The sequence below is a fragment of the Rhinolophus hipposideros genome (assembly GCF_964194185.1).
Source record: "Rhinolophus hipposideros genome assembly, chromosome: 17".
In the NCBI taxonomy this organism is placed as follows: Eukaryota; Metazoa; Chordata; class Mammalia; order Chiroptera; family Rhinolophidae; genus Rhinolophus; species Rhinolophus hipposideros.
Genome location: NC_138063.1, coordinates 31295390 through 31316427, shown reverse-complemented (window position 1 = coordinate 31316427; position 21038 = coordinate 31295390). Strand labels below are relative to the sequence as shown.

General features: G+C 37.4%; 1 protein-coding gene across 4 annotated transcripts in view; it reads left to right on the top strand.

The window, feature by feature from the left end:
• MAPRE2 (microtubule associated protein RP/EB family member 2) overlaps positions 1 to 21038 on the top strand; it is a 142777-nt gene that overhangs the window by 74181 nt on the left and 47558 nt on the right. For all 4 annotated transcript variants that reach the window (XM_081078180.1, XM_081078178.1, XM_081078179.1 and 1 more), the window contains one exon: positions 7254 to 7381. In XM_081078180.1, the coding sequence (XP_080934306.1) occupies positions 7261 to 7381 (121 nt within the window). In that variant the 5' untranslated portion in view covers positions 7254 to 7260. The remainder of the gene's footprint in view (positions 1 to 7253; positions 7382 to 21038) is intronic.

Genomic DNA, 21038 nt, shown 5'->3' with positions numbered 1-21038 from the left:
AAATTTTTATAAATAAATAAATAAATAAATAAATAAATAAATAAATAAATAAAGCATCTCCCCTTACCTGGTAGTAGGAAAAGGCCAACCTTGAGAACCCTAAAAACTTGAACCAAAGATCACCCTGTGAGATGGGAATTAAAGGTGAGACCTTGAACTGGGCCAAATATAAATCCAATAATTCGTAAAGAATGGTGTTCTTCTGTCTCATAGGTGCTATTCCCTCCTTGGCATATATGGAGACGTAATACAAACAATGGCTTCTGACACTTTGAAAGTAACTCCTGGTCAGCGGGATATGACTTCCCATGAAGCATTAATATTTTTAATTACTTAAGAAACCACTTAGGTTATAGATTATTATAAGGGTTTCAGAAATCTGTATGTGCCCAAGTTCAAAGAAATAAGTTCCCCAGGTAAAAGAAAAATAGCCATGTTCTTCGTACCTCTTGTCCAGTCTGTTCTTTGTTTCCCTATATGTGAAACTGGGTGAAGGGTGAATTGCATGTATTTATCTTAGACTCTTGGAGGTGGATTACTTCTCCGAGTGATGACGGAACATGTTGAAAACAGAAATTATTTTGAGAGAGAAGAAAGGTAGTCATCACTATAGGTGGTGTAGTTGTCATTTGTCAATGTAAAATGTTTGAATGGAGTTCACTGTCATGGGGTGGGTTGAATTTTCGGAATATTTTATATTGAAGGTGGAATTTCCAGTTGCGTATAGATTCCTTTAGGGAGTGGCATAAAGATGGTAACTTAAGTCAGGAAGGGCTTTTAAAGTTTCAGCTTCAAAATGGGTTTGGGGTAAATCTAAGCCAAATGGAACCTCCTTACAGAGCTGCAGACAGTAGTCAACCACTACGGAGGGCTGTTCTTCTGCAGATGCTCGTGTCTAAACTGGGGAAGCCTGACAAACTCAGACGTTAGTTGTGGAAAAAAAAAACTGAAATCAAAATAGGTTCCACATGCCTCATTCCCAAAATTAATTTCTCAACCCCCTCTCCTTATATCCACATATCCAAAACAAGACTAGAGCCAGTATCCTGGGACACTGGCTATCGTGAGCCTTGGGGGTGGGGGTGAGGGAAGCAATGCATTTTCCTACAGAAGGCGTGATCAAACTGAAGGGGGGAAATAAGAAAAAGTGGCCTCTTCCTCCACCTCTCTCTCTCTCTCTCTGCCTCTCTCTCCTCTCACCCCTCAAGTATGACTGTGATCTATTTGTAAGGTTTAGGGTGGGGCAGAGAGACAAAATGAATTACATAAAAAAATAATTACATTTAATGGCCATATGTAATGCTAGCTATGACATTTTATATATTTGTCTAATTTTTAACAGACTCTCTTCTGGAATAATGCACAAATCTTGCCAAATCTGTCCTTGGACAAAATTGTAGACTATTTTGACATTGGTTTGGGGGCCTGTGATTGGTAAGGTGGTAGAATTCATATTTTGGTTTCCATAGTGCGGGACTTGCCGAGCTTTTATCCAGGCTTTGCTCAGTAGGCTAACTCAGGTCTCACTTAGTCACATAAAATCCCTTTTGCTTCAGTAAGCAGACATGCAGTTTCTGATCTGTATGGCTGAGTGACTGCTGCATAGCATAAACTTGCCATACCTCTTCTCACCACCACTACCATATGTTGAATACAGGGTGAAATGGGCAAAATCAACACATTGATTCTCGGGCTGAGGCTGTCCTTTTTCTGAAGTCACATGTGTCAGTGGTCACTATGCACAGACGAGCCAGAATCGTGACTTTGCCTGTGGGAGGTATGAAGGGATTTTTGTTTTTCTGTTTTTCTTTCTCCTGTTTGCAAAAAGTATGCATATTGCCAGCTTCCCAGAACGGCATTTATTCACAAAAGTAGTATTTAAACATATATTGTGATTATTGCTTTATTTTCAAGTAGAAGCAGTGAATGAAAATTCATTTCAAAATAAATTTTAAATGCCACATCAAAATACAGTGACCTAGAGACAGTAATGCTAGGTTAGAGTGCCTTATCAACTACTTTCAGAGCTTTTGTACTTAAAGGATTTCACCGTGTTTCCCTGAAAATAAGACCTAGCTGGACAATCAGCTGTAATGCATCTTCTGGAGCGAACATTAATATAAGGCCCAGTATCATATCATATCATGTCATGTCATGTCATATATCATCATATCATATCATATCATATCATAACCGGTCTTATAGTAAAATAAGACCAGTCTTACATTAATTTTTGCTCCAAAATATGCATTAGAGCTGATTGTCTGGGTAGGTCTTATTTTCGGGGAAACACAGTAAACACATAGGGATCTGATTAGATTCTGGTTGAAAGACAGTGCTTCGACTTCTTTCTTTTGTAAGGATGGCACAGAGAGAAATGCTTATGTCCCAGGAATCAGGTGGCAGGTCATCTAAGAATAAACTGTTGTTTCCGTGTAAAAGACATGCTAAAAATTCAAAGAGGAGAATAAACCCTACATGGTCCTTTGGCTCTTTATTCTGTAGCATCTGAAATTACTTCACCTTTCTTAACCATTTTTTTTTCTGACTGAAACTGGAAATTACTCAAATTAAAAAATTAATATTTTGAATTATTTTAATTCTTAACCTCCAAAAGGACAAGGCATTTACCTTTGCTGGGGAAGAGTATAATTCCTGCCCTTCTTCCCTCATGGGATTCTTTCAAGGATCAAAATGGGTGCATGGAATCACTTTAAAATGATAGAGAAATCCTTGTTATCCACACATTTCTGAAGAATAAGCATGGGCAGGTACTTTTAGCTTTATACTGTAAGATAGATTGACACCCAAGAAATTATAATGAAACCTTAGGGTTTTAGAGGGTGTCCACAGAAGAGCTGAGACTAATAAGTACTATCTCACCAGCCCTGAATTTAACATTTGGACAACTACAAATTTTCTTCTGTGAACTGTTTACTCACCTCAGTAACTTAGCTTTGAATGTATTGCAGTTGCATCTGTAGAAACAGTGGGAGCTAAAGGAACAAGGAAGAGAAAGAGTGGATGGCAGAACACAAAGTTGTTTTTCCGCATTGGCTACCACCTGACTTACTAGAGGCTAGGAAGAACACTTCCCCTTCTGCAGAGAGGGAGTCCGGACCCACAGCTCTCCCGTCTAAAATTCAGAAGGCACCACCCAGTTGCATGGGGAACTAACAAAGGGAGCAAAAGGCAACCACAAGTGAAGTGAATTTAGAAGTATCTTGGTGAGATTTGGAGTTGGAATTATAAGAATATTCTACTCAGCATGGGTGGTAAATAGAAATTGTGTTGATTCCATTGCTATTAGTTAGAAATGAGGGTAAGGGGGATCAAATATATGGTGATGGAAGGAGAACTGACTCCGGGTGGTAAACACACAATGGGATTTATAGATGATGTAATACAGAATTGTACACCTGAAATTATGTAATTTCATTAACAATTGCCACCCCAATAAATTAATAATAAAAAAAAGAAGTAGGTATGGAAATCTGTTTACTGTGTTGTCATTGTTTTATTTTAGAAAATATAAAACAATATTCCTAACCTTCACTGATTCACCCTTACTCTTGGTCTGTCCTCTGTCCTAGTTTTCCCACAGGTCCCTTAACACATGGTTGTTCTTAACTGCAGGCTTTCTGGGGACGGCAGCTGTACTGGTTACAGAGGGGATGTGGTAGAGGTTAGAGTGGTGAGTCTAGTAACTAATTAATTGAAGTTTTTCTAAAGCAAACACCCGGTGCTGTTTCATTGTTCACCTGGTCATCTTAATGAGCTCCTTGAAGGCAGATAGTGCTTTACTTGTCTTTGTGAGCTGAATGTCTATTAGATATGTCCTTAGGTGAACATTATCAGTAAAGACCCGGATAAAAGTGTAATTCATTGACAGAACCTGCAGCAAATGACTTGCTTCCTTGTACTCATAGATTTTTTAAAAGCTGTCATAAATCTTTTACCTGTCCTGTTTTGTAGCTCTTCTTTCTGTTTCGTAACCACAGAACATTTTTACTCGCTTGTAGATGGCTTATCTTTCTAAAGCACAGATCTGATTGTGTCTCTCCTACATTGTGTTTACTTTTGTTTTTAAATCATCTGGAGCAAAAATTTCATCCCAGTTTGGTTTGGGGCCACCTAGCACAATTCTTGGCCTCAACACTTCATCCTCCATCCATACATTGCCTGGTAACGCCAAAGCTTTTCAGCATCGCCCAAAGAAACCATTAGAAAAGTATATCAACTGCCAAAGGTTATGCCAGTATTTGAAAATTACATCAAACAGTCCAAAATATTTTAAATATTGAATTATTTATCTTTCAAGATTTTGTATAATTTACATAGTTGATTAAAAATTTTGACTGTATTAAAAGTCAATGGTTTTGTTTAATAAATAATACACTAAAAAAAACAATAGAAGTTATTAACCAAAAAATAAACAGCTTTTGATAATGTAGAAAAGCAGTAATTATTGTCACATTATCTGAGATGCCAGTACCATGAGTTTTTTCAGATCTTCAGTGAAGAGAATTTAGAGATGAGGGTACTTTTGAGGATGGATTGATGTGTATTTACTTATAAATAAATAAAATCTTCATTTAGCACTTTAAGTAGAAAGCAGCTTTTTATTGCTTTCTTTAGAGTTAAGGACTCCATACACAACTGTTTCATAAATACATAGAATTTTGTGTAAAACCTATAAAACTACAGATTTTTTCTGTTGTTTATAGTTGTGCTTAAAAATATTATTTATATCTAAATACCATCTGCTCCTAAGAGGACTAAAGAACCATTGGAGAAATGACTGGTTTTAGGTCCAAAGCAGGAAATGTACGAGTTGAGCCTGGAACACTTTGTCATACCAGAAAGCAAGAAAATTATTGAAGACTACCAGGACCTTGTCAAAAGAACTCAGAACCCATCTTGAGTAAGCTCTCTCCAAGCTTATATCAACAAAGATATATACTGCAGTCAATTGAAATGTATCAAATATGTTGAAATCCCTGAGTTCATTATTATTCTTTAGAAATACAACTCTCTTGGTCATGTTTGGAAAATATTAAGGAACTACCTCTTTATTTTGAAAACTGGTAAATAAAGGGAAAGAATCAGGCATCTATCCTGCCTTTTTTATATGATTGGTACCTCCGGGGAAATTTCTCTTTATAGAATTATTCCAGCTAAGAAATCAAGAATAAATAATAGAATATTACTTTGAAGTTTCTAAAGAATTTTTGGATCTAGGCAAATACCACCAATGGCTAACAAATCACAAAAGGAGTCCATCAGACATGATGTAACTCTTGATGGAGGTTCAAACACTGAATGAAGTTGTCTTGCCCCCTCTCCACATTAGAACTGGTTTGGATCCAGCTTCTAGATCAAATTACCAGTGTTGGTGGCGGCCAGATGGCTCAACTGGTTAAAGCGCGAGCTCTGAACAACAGAGTTGCCGGTTTGATTCCCACATGGGCCATTGAGCTATGCCCTCCACGACTAGATTGAAGACAACGAGCTGCTGCTGAGCTGTGGCCAGATGGTTCAGTGGTTAGAGCGTGAGCTCTCAGCAACATTGCCGGTTCAATTCCCACGTAGGGATGGTGGGCTGTACCCCCTGCAACTAAAGATTGAAAACGGCGACTGGACTTGGAGCTGACCTGCGCCCTCCACAACTAGATTGAAGGACAATGACTTGGAGCTAATGGGCCCTGGAGAAACACACTGTTCCCCAATATTCCCCCCCACCAAGAAAATTACCAGTGTGTAGGAATACAAGGGACAGAGGAATATGTTAAAGCACACCATTGGGATGCAGTAAGCAGAATCCAGATTGTGGAAACTCTACAAGACAACCCAGTTCCTTTAACAGCAATAAAAAATTACAAGGGAAATATTAGAAATAGAGAAGTAACCTATAGATAAAAGAAACTGAAAGTACCTATCAAAGAATCACTGTATATGAACCTTATTTGAATCCAGATTCAAACAAACTGAAACAAAATTATAAGATATTATAATACATGATATTAAGAAATTGTTTTTATTTTTAGGTGTGATAATACTATCATGTTTTTTTATGTCCTTATCTTTTAGAGACATACTGAAATATTCATGGGTAAAATGGTGTGATGCTTGGCATTTTCTTTAAAATTATCTGGCTTGGGGAATGGAGGATTGGGGGGAGGGAGTGTTGGTGGGAGTATAAATGAAATAAGATTGGCCAAGTACTGATAAGTGTTGAAGCCAAGAAGTAAACACAACTGATTTGTTGTTCTGTTCTCTCTTCTTTTGTATGTATCAGGAAATGTCCAAAATAAAAGCGTGTGTGTGTGTGTGTGTATACACAGACACACACAGACATACATATATATACATATACATGGTGGTGTATATACCATATATATGATCTATGGTATAATATATATATATATATACCATACGTGGTGATGATAGAGTGGAGGGGGCAGGTGGTAGGAGATTTCAGGGAGCAGAATATGAGGCCTTACTTACAAAGCATGATGAGATGAGCAGCCATTGGAGGGTTTTGAACTAAGGAGAGAAAGGATCTGATTTATGCCAATAGGATCACTGTGCCTTTTGTGTTGAAACTAGGTGTTGGGGGTGAGGGTGCAAGATGAGAGAGCATGACGAGCTATTGCAAAACACCAGGTGAGAGTTAACGGAAGTTTGGGTCCAGGCAGCAGCCTCCGAAAACACTTTGAAGTAGAGCCAGTAGAATTTGCTGATGGGTTAGATGTAGTGGTGAGGGAAAGAAAAGAGGCAAGTATGATAGCGTTTTTAGCCTGAGTAACTGGATACAATGGAGCTGCCATTTATATCTCCAAAGATGAGTAGATCACTGTTGCAAGTAATGAAAGTACTGTGAAATCGTGTGTAAAGCTAAAAGCTTGCTCTAGTGTGTACTGTCATAGGCCTGATAACTTTTTAAAGCCACACATAGACTTAAAGACAAAAGTGAGACTAAATTGCAGGATAAATTAGGAATCTCAGAAACTGAAGAATATTTGAGTCCAGTTGAGGGAGATGTAACATGGTATTGCATGAGCCATATTTGAAATTTAACCACATCATGGCAAATGTGTAGAATAAAGAGAGAGAGAAGAAAGTGCTTACCCAAAGTAGGATTTGTACATCCGTTAGAGTTCTGCCTGGGATCACGACCTTGAATAGGTGTCTTTTGTTTCTGAGTTAATTTTTTCCCTGTAGGTAAATAAACTTCTTTATTTTTTTTCTAGTTGGGGAATGGCAGTCAATGTGTATTCTACCTCGATAACCCAAGAGACTATGAGCAGACATGACATCATTGCATGGGTTAATGACATAGTATCTTTAAACTACACAAAAGTGGAACAGCTTTGTTCAGGTAAGAGATTACCTTTTAAGTATTTCCCTAAATGATTACTGTCTATCATGTGGAATGTGATTTTATGAACCACAGATGATATATTTGGCGTAGGAAAAAATACAAATCGCATCTAAGAGCATGGTCATCTCAGTGCATATTATGAAAAGTCTCGCTTGAGCTCTGTAATCCCTTCTAACTGGTCTTCCAGCCTCTTCTCTATCATCCCCTGTCAGCCACCACACTTCTCTTGCTAAGATACAGATTGAGTCTTGCAACTCTCGTCTTAAAAACCTTCAGGGCTCCACGTTGTCCTTCCTATAGGATAAAATTCAAACTCTTCTGTGTGTCTGATGAGGTCCTTTCTGTTCTAGCCGCAATCCATCTCCTTGGTTTCACTGTCCACGTCTTTCCCCTCTGCCTCAGCCCCACAAAATACTTTATTCCCTAAAGGCTCCTTCCCTTTTTCATCCCATAGCTTTTCCCATGCTCCCTTTGGTGAGAAGGTCTTTCCTTTTCATTCATGGTAAAATCCCATTCACACTTGAAAATCTGACTCAGTTGTCACTTCCTCTGTAAAGGGTTCCCAAGACTCCCAGGATCCAGCTTTCCTGAAACACTGTGCCCACCCTTCCAGAATAACACTTGGGACACAGTGTTAGAAGGTCTAACTCCTACTCCCCTGAAGGCACCAAGAATCCTTGAGGTCAGGATATATATATACTTTTTTCAAATGCCTGCCATGATACCATGCCTGGTATAAAGTAGGTCTGTAGGGAATGAATATTGAGTTACACTTGTTTAAAAAATGAAAGTTTCAACTTCAATGATAAAGTAGGGGCATGTTATAAAAACGTGCCACTAATAAAGTCATTCATTCGTAGGTTAGTGTATCTATCAGAGAAATAATCTTCCTTTGGAAACAGGAAGTATTTTCTTCTTGTGAACTAATTGGTAAGAGATTTCCTGTCTGGCTCTGACATGAAAATGGTATTAGAAAATAGAAAGTATTACTGAAATGTACTCACATGAAATTCCGTGAGACATGATAGATACAAAGGAGTCATCGGGTTTCTCTGGTGCAGTGGTTTGGGGTGTTCTACTGTCTTTCCCAGTGAGTTATGTGTATAAAAGATTTGAGTAGTGCAGTCAGAATTTGGCAGACCCTCAGTGGTCACTCCCAGGTATGCTTAAGTGCTGTGCCCACCAGTGACTATGCTCTCCCTTTGCCAGGTCTGGATTTGATCAGAATAAAGGACTAACTTGCAATGCTACTGACACCTCTTCTCTTATGACCTTTTTTCCCATGAAGAAGACAGTGAGATTGGCCAGAACCGAGGCATTTCCTCACCCACCTTTCTGTGCTTAGGCCTCAAACGTGAAGTCAGGTTTCCGAGGTCAGTAGTGGGTGCTAACTAGCCAGTTCTTTGCCCTTCATTACAAGCTAGAGAAAAGCTGACTGAAACTACGGTGCTGTAACAGGTATATATTGTTGGCGTCCTGAAATGGCTCTTAACAGCTACTGCCAGAAACAACCGCTGTGGCGTCTGACTCAATTTCAAATCTCCACTTGTTCAAATTTTTATTGTGCTGTTCTTGCTGTACATTCTGGAAATCATATTTTATTTTGAATACGCTCCAAAATAAAAACACAAGCCCTGCTTAAAACAAGCTTCTCTGTTATTAGCCCTGCATTTCTTAATAGCACATACCACTTCATATTGTAACTAATGTATATCTAACCCACAAAGTGGATGTATGCACATGTGGATAAGAAGGATGGGTTTGGTTATCAAGAAAAAGAGACACAGGACGGATGAGGATAAGGAAGAGAGTCATAGAGAAAATTCCCAGTCATGGTTCTTAAATGTTACAAGAATCCACGAGGAGCTTCCTATGCAATACATTCGAAGAGTTTTTGCCAGCAAACAAAATGAGAACAAATCAGAGGGTTTGTTTTTTAGATACAGTATAAATTTTTGAGTAATATACATCATTTATTTGCAGATCTTTCAAATTTCTCACAAAGCAAATTCAACAAAATTGTAAGCAGTGTTGGTAAAGGATACTTGCTCAGTTATCTTAAAAAAAAGCATTGCTGTGCATTTTGCAATCATTCGTAGCTACACTGCTATCAAGTGCGGCTTGATGAAACATGTAGAAACAATTCTGATCACTGCTAAACAGGTAACTTCCATTAGGATAACCCACTGGCTACCTATGGTTACAAGATGTATAGTTCAGAAGAATAAAGGTTAGATTTAAAGGTTTGTTTCTGCTCGGAAACCTGTGTTTTTGCTGGGGGGAAAAATACATATATATGTTAATCTCCATAGTAGAGAGACAGGTCTTTTATTTTAGGCAATAGTTTCTTCAAATATAAATTTAGGAACATGTGCATTTGTAATCTGGGGAGCTGCTTAAAAATGCAGATTCTTAGGATCCTTGACCTTCTGAAACAGTATCTCTAGGTGTGAAGCCCCAAATCTGCATAACAAGTACCCCTAGTGCTTTTGTGCTGCTGCCAGTTTGCAGTGCATTTTCAAGAAGCCCCAAACCACTGAAAGTGTAGTTAAATTATCCAAAAATCTATCTGGCACAGTTTACTTATTCATAATTTAGTCAGTGACTTTTATCTTCAACATTGGCATTTAGCAGAGGAATGCTATCTTTCTATTTATTTATTTATGAAATTATTTATACCTTTCATTGTTCTGGAAGACATTTACAGCAGCTAGGACAGTGTTGTTCAAATAAGAACAAAACTAAATATCATTATACTTATGAATAGTCAGGTTTCTTGGATAATTTTTTTCTTCAACTTTATTTTAATTCCTTTAAATTTTATCTTAGTAGTCTGCTGTGGAAAAACATACACAAAACATCTTCACATATTTAAACTGATTTTTCTGTTGCTGTTCAATAAAATTATTTTACTCTCTTTCCTAAAGACTTAAGGCTCTAATCCTGGCAGTCCCCCTTTAGCTTTTTTTGTTTTGTTTTTTGTTTTTCTATTTGCATTATTTCCTATTTCTTTTTTTATTTCCGGCTAAGAGATCTCCCTCCAGCTAATATGAAAACTAATTCAGCTTTTGTTTAGTTCGTAAATGCTGAATACTGTTCCACATTTGTGTTCCATTTTCTTCAGAATTTTCTGCCTTTATGTCACATCTCGTTTGTTTTTACATGAGCATTTTAAAAGCTCTTTAAAGCAAAAAATGGTGTGAGAAAGCATATCACTTGGAAATACATTGCAGTAAATTGTAAAACAATGAAAATGACTCACTCTTACCTCCTGTTCAAATAACAAGGATGTAACCTTTATCCCAAGGATGTAACCTTATGAAAATTTTCTTTGAACATTAAATCTGGGTCATGTAATCATATTTGTATTTGGTTTGCATTCATTCAATTTATTGTGAAAAGCAAATTCAAGTAAAAAAATATGGGGCTCTATAAATAGAGAGTAGGTTATCAATGGATCTGAATACTACCTATAATACAACAGTGTACTACTTACCTAAATCTCTTTTGAAAATAAGTAAAATTTGTAGATTTCCCATAATGGAACGGGAGGTCGAACCACATAAAATATCAGATTAGTTCTACTTAAACACATTTTATGTTCTCAGTTGTTTATAACATTTATAGGACTTTTTGCAGAGTGAGGAGATATTTTGTTTTCACTTTAGTACCAGCTTAAACCATTTACTGGATATTTTATAAGGTATTCAAGAGGGAGGATGGGCAGGTAGGTGCTAAAAAAAAAAACCCTAAAAACAGCTTTAGCAACATAAGATATATTCTGGAAGTGATAGGAAATAGAGTGGGTTACATGGAAAGGAAGAATAAAAAGAAATGGGGAGAGGGAAGTGTGATGGGAGTGGAAGAAACATATCATTTCCTTTTCCTCTTCACCCCTCATCCCCTGCCCTAACATAGCCAGTCTCCTTTGAAACTTTTTTCCCATGTCTGTTTTTCTGTGTCGCAGTCCTCTCCCCTAGGCTGGGATCTAAGCAGCAGAGCTATTCGACACACTCCTATGTCCCTGCCAGCACTTGGCCAGCTGAGCACCTGACTAGTTTTTCCCCCATAACTCAAAAGGCTAATTCAGACTGCCCTTCCCTCTCTGTGCAGGCTTCCCTTTCTTCTTCCAACTCATTCCACAGGCAAAGCAAACAACTGACTTCTTACAGGTACTGAGATACAGTCCACATGTCAGTTGGGCACTGCCTGTGTTGTCACTATGCTGGTTAACAGCTTGGTTATTTTCCTGAGCATTTTAGTGGTTTCATAAAATGTAATTCAAATTAAATCATTTTTTTTAGGTGGTAGGTATTTTGTTGATTACCTTTAAAACAACAACAACAAAAAACCAACACAGTAAAATGATCAGGATTTGATTCAATTTCAATCTGTGCTTCCCTAGTTTGTTTCAAGCTTTGTCTTAGATCAAGTTTCTGGTATTTTCTTCCAAGAAAACTTCTGAATCTGTATTGTAGTCACTATAGTCACATTTACAATTCTGGGTCTTTGATGGCTCCCTGAAAGGGTCTAGGTGATTATCTAAGACTCAAAAAAGTGTGGCCGTCAGCCGTGCTGGGGACGTGTAATACAGGTGCTTTGGCTGAGCAGCGCCTTCTTGTCACCATTCTTATTGCAATCTGGGCCTGTTAAATAGGTTGATCCCTTCCTAGCACAGTGTCCCTATGCCTTCTTTTTTCTGCCTTCAGAGACCTCTGTCAGGAGGACAGGTTAGTGATGAAATCAGCTCAGAGTCTAAATTTAGTAGACCTTTTCTCGCTGGCTCTCTTGAACTAAAACCAAGTAAGGATATTTCATCAGTATCTGTAAGCTCAAGAGCTTAGGTACTTAGCCTTTATAAAATCATAGATTGTGATTTGCTGGATGAAAGTTAAGTCATCTTGGATTGTGGTTACTATTGTTAGAGATGTAATTGTATTATAATAGAATATTTATGTTTGTGATGTATTATGCAGAGGTTTTTTTTTGTTTGTTTGTTTCTTGCTGACAGTTTTTCTCTCTCATTTTAAAATCAGTGTACTTGATCTCAGCATACCAACTAATTGCAGAGCAAAGGGACGAAAAATGAGTTGTATCGTGGGGGGAAAAAGGGGTCCCACAGGTTCAATTGCTACAGTGGCCAGAATACTCCAGGGTCTCAACTAATGTGCGAGTTGGAAGGGAGTTTATTCTTTGAGCAGAATATAGAATACAATCATTTCTCCTTTTACATTTATATATTTACATATAGTTGATGCTTTGTTGCTGAAAATAAACATAAATTGGTGTTTTTTGTTTGTTAGTTTGTTTGTTTTTACTGCATTTTGTAATGCTAAATACCACTGGGGAAACATGTGTATGTGTTCACCCTCATTTACCAAATTGCCCCTATAAATTTTTTTTACACATGTGGATGATACATCTTTTAAAGCAATCAGTCACGTCTTCATCTACCTCATTACTGTATTCAGTTCTGATAATCAACTTAGTTTTATTTAACACACATGTTTTGAGGCCTTCTTTGAGCTAGGTCCCGAGGACCCAGATAAATAAGACTGGTTATTGTCCTCAAGAGCTCGGTACAGCAGGGTACTATCCAACAACAAAAAATCTAGAGACCACACTGTGGTAGTGCTATTTTGCAAAATCTTGGCGCATACAAAGAAGGGAGGGGTGTGGAGGGAACCTGTGGAGAAAGATTTTCATTCCGATTCTTTGGGAGTGGCTGAGTATTGCCTGGATGACTTAGAATGGCCATAGTTTGGGGAATACCTCAGAAATCCTTCCTCATGAGTCAGATAGGGTGATCGTACTTAGGATAGCCTGTTTTATTAGATACAGCCCTTAAATGCATAAAGCGTGTTGTCTTCTCTAAGAGTAATGTAAAGAGTTTTGCCTGATGATCTCATCATATGAGTATGTGAAAATCATTTTTACTCTGTTTGTTTGAAGCAACTATGCATACGTGGGATATTCTCAGGAAACTACAGAATTGCTCGTTTCTTTGGGGTAAATGCAGCAAATGATGACATATTATTAGAAACTTAAACTAATGATTATCTTTGAGAATTCTCAATAAGATCACAGGAAATTTAACAATTGTAGGAATTTATACAAAACAAATACTCTTAGTTAAGTCCTAGCCTTTCATCTCTTAGTATTATTTTCTCTTAGCTGGGAAAATTCTCAGACTTCAGGGTTCTTAGTAAGTATATCACTGATTTACAAACTCTTTATCACACAATTTCCTGTTGGGTTCAGGTTCTTTTTCCTCTAATCTACTGTAGTAAGACTCTGCTGAGTTTTACCTGCTCAAAAACCAGGAATGAATTTGTGGTTGTGAGTCTAGAGATGAGAACTGTTCTGTACCATTGGCAGGTCATCAAACCAGTATAGGGTGGGTCTAAGTGATGAAGGTGATACTGATGAGGGTGTAGGGCTTAGACCAATGAATGAACCTCTGAAGCCCCAGTATCAACTCCATCAGCTTTACTGCCTACAGCCCTGACTCCTTGGCCCAGAAATCTCAGTGAAGCGTGTAGGAAACAGGGCTGGAGCCCAAGGACATGGTGGATTGAAGTCTCATTTGTAATTCATAATTCTAATTTCAGAAACCTAGAGCCCTTTCTCGTCTGATTTTGTCTTTGTTTTATAATAAGATGCTTCCTTTTAAAGCATATGATGATATGTTTATTTTGAAGTCGTTCACCAACATCTATAAAAACCGTATCTTAACAAGAAAAAAAATATATGTTCTAACATATTGTAAGTTATTTTGATTTTTCTAAAGATGTCAGTTACTTTACATGATGGATATGTTCCCTATAAAACATTATTTTTTATTCATATTGCTATTTTTTTCTTTCCCTTTTCTCCTCAGTTTTAATCATCTAAAGACTTTAACAGAAAGAGTATAAAATTGGGGCAAAATCGTCATTTCCTTTTATAAATGAATTTGTGATTACTTAAGCACCTCGGATGTTTATCTGGGGAAAGACTTAAGAACTGGAGAAACCCTCAAATGTTTTTCAGCAGACAAAGTGGAAGATCTTAGGAATGCATTCATAATACCCTTTCTTTGCAGTGGGAGGCCAAGGACCTCATTTTGTTCTTTGATTCTTTGCCCTTTGAATCTAAAACACGTATTTTGGAAATTCATATTTGAAACAATCCAGTACAATCCTATTCATTTTTACAGCTCTGATTATTTTAACCAGGCACATAATACATAGTTTTACATTTTAGAGGCATAATCATGTCACAATGCCTCAACCTTTATATATCTCTCTCTGCCATTTTCAGTGTGCTTTTATAGTATTATTTACTTGAATTCTTACAACAACCCTATGCAGAAGAAGGAGTTTCTTTATTCCTATTTTGTAGAAGAGGATAAAAGCTCAGAGGAGCCAACTGTTCATAGCTGACACTAGAATGGGGGTCTTCTTGGATCCTGTCTTCTCCTTGTTCTGCGTATGGTAGCTGTGGCTGTGATAAAGGGTACAATGTATACATATGTGTGTTTCTGATATTTTCCATATCCATTATCAGTAACCCATTGAACATCACCTTTAGAAACAGAGGAGTTAGAAAATAAGTCCATGTCACCACCCATTAAATTACATTCTAACTGAAGAAATGGGACATGCCTGGCAATTATTCTATGAATGACAAGTCTGTGACCCAGTGGTGCCATCATCATCAAGAACTTTCTTACCAAAGGTAGTGAGACACTACTAGAAACACACAGGCATTTGTTTCCAGTCTTAGAAAACTCTTCCTTGCTCTACCTAGGAGTAGGGAAAGAGCCTTACCTTCTCTGCGCCTGTTCTCCTTGCTCCAAACTCTTTCCCTCCAAACTCTCTTTCCCTCCACGCAGGATGAGGTGGCGCTGAGATTTCACCACTTGTCTGGGAAGAGTTATTCAGCTTTATCACAATAACTACTGGCAAGTGAAACAATAAACAGGACAGTGCCTCCTTATGATAGGAACCCAGGCTTCCTTTAACAAGCTTGTATCTGAGAGGACTTCACATCTTCATTGCCTCCTTCCTGTGCTATTGAGAAAAATAAAGCATCTTCTAGAACAGTTTTATTATGAGCTTGGTCCCCCAAAGGATTTGTGCCTCAAGGTATCACTGTCTTCCATGTATTGAATTCAGTTCAGTGAACCTGTATTGCAGTAGCTATGCTAAGAGCCTCTGTCACTACTTCTACAACTCTTTTTTAAAATGAAAAGTTGATGTTTTCTTAGTCTTACATAACGGAGCAAGCTAATGCAACATTTAAGAACAGTCACCCATTTCCCATCCAGTTCTGTCCTCTTGTTCCCATATTCGTTTCCCAAATCCAACCAGGTGCCAGTTCCTAAACCTTTTCCATATCGAAATTCTAGAGCAGCCAATGGTTTATAGTCATACTAGACACTGTGCTAGCACAGTAGAAAGATGAATTGGACACCATCCCCAGTCTTAGAGTTACGTAGCAATCAACTAATTAAAATGCAAGTCAAACTGCTGTTGAGCTTCCATAGCCAGTATAAGTGAAACAGTTAATTCTATGCTGGGAACAGAAAAACTTCATAGAGGAGATGATGTTTGGGCTAAACTTGAAAGAAAGAGAAGTTTCTATTAAAGTGTAAAAGGCGGCAGAGGACACTCAAGGCGGAAAATCTTTGATTGAGGCGGAGAGAGGGTGCAGTGTTTTCTGCATGTACAGGCACACATAAGACTGAAACATACTAGGATGGAAGACAGCAGGATGAGGACAGTGATGTTTCGAGTAATAAAAGCTGTAGTATTCAAAGAAAGAACAGGTTATTTCAGTCTAGAAAAGTCTTGTGTTAGCCTTCTTTGGGTCTTTGGCCAAGCAGCCACGCAAATTTAGTGAATGGGCAATAAATACTTATGAAGTGGGATTTAATTGAAATGCTTCAAACTAGGGTAGGATTCGGGTTAAGAAGAGGAAGATGGAGATTTTGAGTAAAGTTGCCATTCAGATATCGTTTTGATGTTTAGCATATTGTATTATATATTCCTGCAGTCAGCAGTTATTTATTGAGTGCCTACAGTATGTCAGATGGTGGGCTAGGATCTGGGCTATAGCTGTATTCAAAAATAATACAGATAATACACAGTTAGGACCCACTCTTTTACTACCAAAGTTCTTGACACATTTGTATCCAGAGCATTCAAGTTTTGTGGGGTTTTTTGTTTTGTTTTTTGTTTTCTAAGGTAACCCATGTACAAAGCAAAGGTGGAACAAGGCCCCGGACTAAAGTAGACGCCTAACATGTCTCACTATCAGACAGCACATAACACTGATAGGCATCTGTGCATAGGTATCTGAAACATTAGTAGGCCATCCAGTTCCTACACAACTAAGATGATTAAGCCAAGTGTCTTCAAGTTCTGCTGTTCTTCAAAGGAAACCATTTTTCCTAACCTGTTTTTTTTCCTCTGAATTGTGTTTTTAAATTTACAGTTTATCAGCCATGTAGACTATAAAATAAGAGTGTCAGAAGTCACTTGTCAAATGCTTAGGCATGTTAGAATTACATAGCTGGAAACAGAATAATTGAATTTCTTGGCAACTCTTAACATAACCATCACTCTGCAGATTATTTTTTTTTCCTGCCCTGTCACCATTATATAATTCTGGCAGATTTCAAGGTACCTCTTTTTTTGTTCTCTCCCTTCCAAGGGTTTCTTCTTACCCAAGTATTAACACTCATAAGCTCTTATGACCAAATTATTTGACAATAAGAAGCATGTAAATGTAAAACTCATGCCAATACAATTTCCTGCAGTTTCTCGACGTTCTCCTTAAGGAGGATCATTCTCCACTTTCAATTCATGGGAAAACAATAGAACACTAAAGAAAGAGCCAAATTTTAATGAAAACATGTATGTCAACTTTAAAATTACACATAATTATGTTTAAATCTACTGTTTTAAAAAAAAACTGTCCTGCTTTCTTTTTCTTTTTAACTAAAATTCCATTCTTCTTTTATTTCTCCTGTAGTCATATAATTGAATCCCTAAGAAATACTTGTACATTCCTCATACTAACTTGGGTTCTTCCTAATACTAAAATAATGCTTAGATTAACCTGTGAAATACAAAAAAAGCAATTCATTGTAGAAAAATACTCTCTTACGTGTCACAGTCTGCACGAATGTTATGTGCTAGTTCCTCTGAGGGCTTCCTTTGGAACTATCCCTGGCCTTCTAGGCTTGATCTGGCCTCTAGAACTCTTCTCAGGGAGCTGTGTGGACATAGTGCTTCCCTCTGGAAAGCAGAGGAGGTTATTGTTATAGGTGAGAGCTGGATTTAGGTAGAGAGTGGTGATAAGTAAGGAGCCCTCAACTGCAAGTTTTAGAGAGCAGGTGAAGTGGCTTAGATCTGGGAAGAACCTTGGAGCTCCCAGTCCCAGGGACAGTGACCTCTTCCACAAAAAGAGCAACCTGAGAGCATGGTCCATTGTGAAGAAATGGACTGTGGATTTGTGCTGGTCAGTTCATATCATTACATCTTACACTGTACTAAAAAAAAAAAAAAAAAAAAAAAAACAAAGCCTCTTCATCAGCCACAATGCTTGGAGTGTACATAGTGGCCTGGTATATAGAACTGTTGGTAGAACGATATGGGTAATGATTCAGTAGAAATTCTCTGAGAAACTGGAAAAAGTGTATAAGCTTTAGGTTTCTTACCCTAAATCACAATTGCCCTTGAAATAGATATGGTCTTAAATTAAGCTTCTTTTCCCGGTTTTTACAGTCATGAGTAGTCTGGCTGTAACCCTTCTTTCCAACATCTACTCCCATGACTCCTGTACCCGTAGCCTACATTTTCCCAAACTCATCTTTCACCAAATGTCCTAATTCTCTATCTTTGCTTGGAATGCCTCCTCTTAAGGGCCATCTCCAATGCCACCTTTCACCTTATTCCTCCTGATCATCTTCAAGATGTGAGCTCTCCCTCTTTTGAATTTTCAGAGTTCTGCAAGGTTTTAGGGGCATTGAATACTTATAACCTCAGCAGTAGAGGTGAAGCTCCTTGAGGGCTGGAAATAACCATGCAATTTTATCTGTTTGATAATACTGATAACTCTTTCTTGGGTTTTTAATTGGGCAATTTTTTTCTAATTGGGCGAAATTTTTGAACTAACTCCTTTAGTATTTATGTGTCTTTGCCATATATTTAGCACTTACAGTTGTTTTATGCTTTTGTTTGTTTTCCCATATGTTTCTCTAGTCTTTCAAAACTAAATTCCTGGGTTCTTTAAGAGTAAACTCATATTCCTCAATAAGTATTTGTTGGTTTATTGGTTTTTTCATTGATTAATAAACAAAGTGTGATGTCCTTCTGTAACTCCTACAGATAGGCATTTCTTTAGTAGTGACCTATAACCACAAAAATTAGATAGGAAATCTATCTTTTCAGATTCTCGCCTTCTACTCAAGCTTTTCTTAATTTAAATCTTCCATTTTCAGTCAATCGTGTAATTTCAGCAATTCAAAAAAAAACAAACAACAAAAACACTTTGTCCATTAGAGGAGGTATTACAAACAACTGTGTGAAAATACATGAGTACACACAGAGAAACTGTATCCCCCGATATTACAGCTTTCCAGAACTTTCTGTTTTGATGACCCTAAGGAGAAAACTGACTCCTTCAAGATGGGTTTCATGTGTACCTTCCTAACTTGTTTTTCATTTGTAATAAAGGCTTTTTGTGCCTCCTTTTCTCCTTTATCTGGAATGCCAGATTCTAACTTTAGCCCTGTTCTCAGACGTCAACCTTTGGGACATCTCGCTGCCAGTTTCAGTATCAGACTCCCTGGAAGCCAGTGACATTTTGTCCTGCACACCGTTCCTGCCTGTGCTCCAAGTGCCTCTCCCACTTACTTCATTCTTGATTCCCATGTAGAAACCAAATCTTATTGTGCAAAGCTGGGTACATCCGAGTTTGTTTTTGTAAAATTTGATGAGCATATTACCCTAAAGGAAATCACCGATGTTAGAAACTAACTAGAAGTGAAACAGAGCACCCAGCACTGGGTCATCAATTAGTAGATGAAATCTTCCAAAACAACAAGATAATTCTTCACCTGCCATTTCTTTAATCTTTCAATTGGCTTAATCTTTTTGTATCAACAGGCAGACTTGAAGTTTTGTATTTTTTTCCTAAAGCATTAAAACACAAGATGACAAGTTATAGGGTAATTATGATTTAATTGAATCAAACAATTATAAATAGTCCATTTATACTTCAGTGTTCTTTACATTCTGATTTTCTACTCAGAGTTATAGTCATTTCTATGAAAATTATTTTCACAAATACCGCTCTTAATAGATCAGCTCTCTTCTGAGTATTATGCATTTCTGTCATAATCCAGTTATTCTCTAAAATTTACTTTTTAATAAAAATATTGGTACCTAAATTGCAATCAAGGGCTATTGATATCCAGATTTTAACAATGCTGAAATTTCCTTTAGAAAGATAGAGGAAAATAGTCTTCATTCTTCTATGATCTTTTGATGAAAAAGCACTTTTAAATCAACTCAGATCTTAATATCTGATCAATTTTTTCTATGGCAGGTCTCACTTTTAACATTGTTCTCAAAGTTTCTTAATAAAAATCTGGTTTAAAGGCAACATTATTTTTTAAAAAGTATTCTTGGTTCTTGAAGGCAGGTTGTGAACAATGAATGTTGGTACCTTGAACCATAATTTGCTGCAGCCTTGTAAGATTCTTAAACAGGTTTTATATCATATGAATCAGTAAGAACTTGAGGGCATATATCAGATGAAAGCCCAAATACGGGGAATGACAAGGGCTTTTAATATATCTGCTGATACTCTTAAAAATCCATCCCCCTGAGTAATGATTGCTGGCTTATTTCTTTTTCTATAAAGGAAAGGAGATGAAAATGTCCTTTGACAGCTTACTCTATGTGGAGAAGGGAAAGGATGGGGTGCTTTTCAGCACTCTGCACAACTCACAGAAGCCTTCTCTGTCTGTGTCTGCGGGAGTTGAAATCTTCCCGCTGGTTATTACTCCTTTTCCTCTTCATGGAATCAGTTTGAAAGCTACTTGTCTTTGGGACTTATTTAAAATAAGAATAAAAAGTTTCTGACATAACTCCAAGCAGTGTGGAAGAAGTAGGAAGCTCAGTTGAGGACCGTGGGAATTGCAGGGAACAAGCTCAGTTGAAACCAGATTTCTGAACTCAAGGTCTTTCTTTTTTGCTTTTGTGACTCAGGGCAGGTGAAGTAGACAGTATCCTAAGTTCACTTGAACAGAGTTAAATAATACTGTGGTAACTGAAGCTATCAAGCTCCTGTTCATGCCAGGAATGTGAAAGATGCCTGTAAAAACAACACAGAGCTACCTCTAATTTCATCATATTTTTGTTGGATTAGAAAAATGCAGTTGAACTTTGGTGTTTTAAAATTCTTTAAAATATTAATGTTTCAAAGCATTATTTCAGAATTGCCATTAAGCTCTTCAAGTCTTGTGTTTGTATAGGTAGAGAGATTTCTGCTGATGTGTTGGAAATGGGTAACCCTGTGTTTTGCAGTCTTACTTTCCTCGTTAGGAAGCTGATTTCCCAAAGGGTAATACTGCCTTCACCATGAGGTTTGGGCCTTG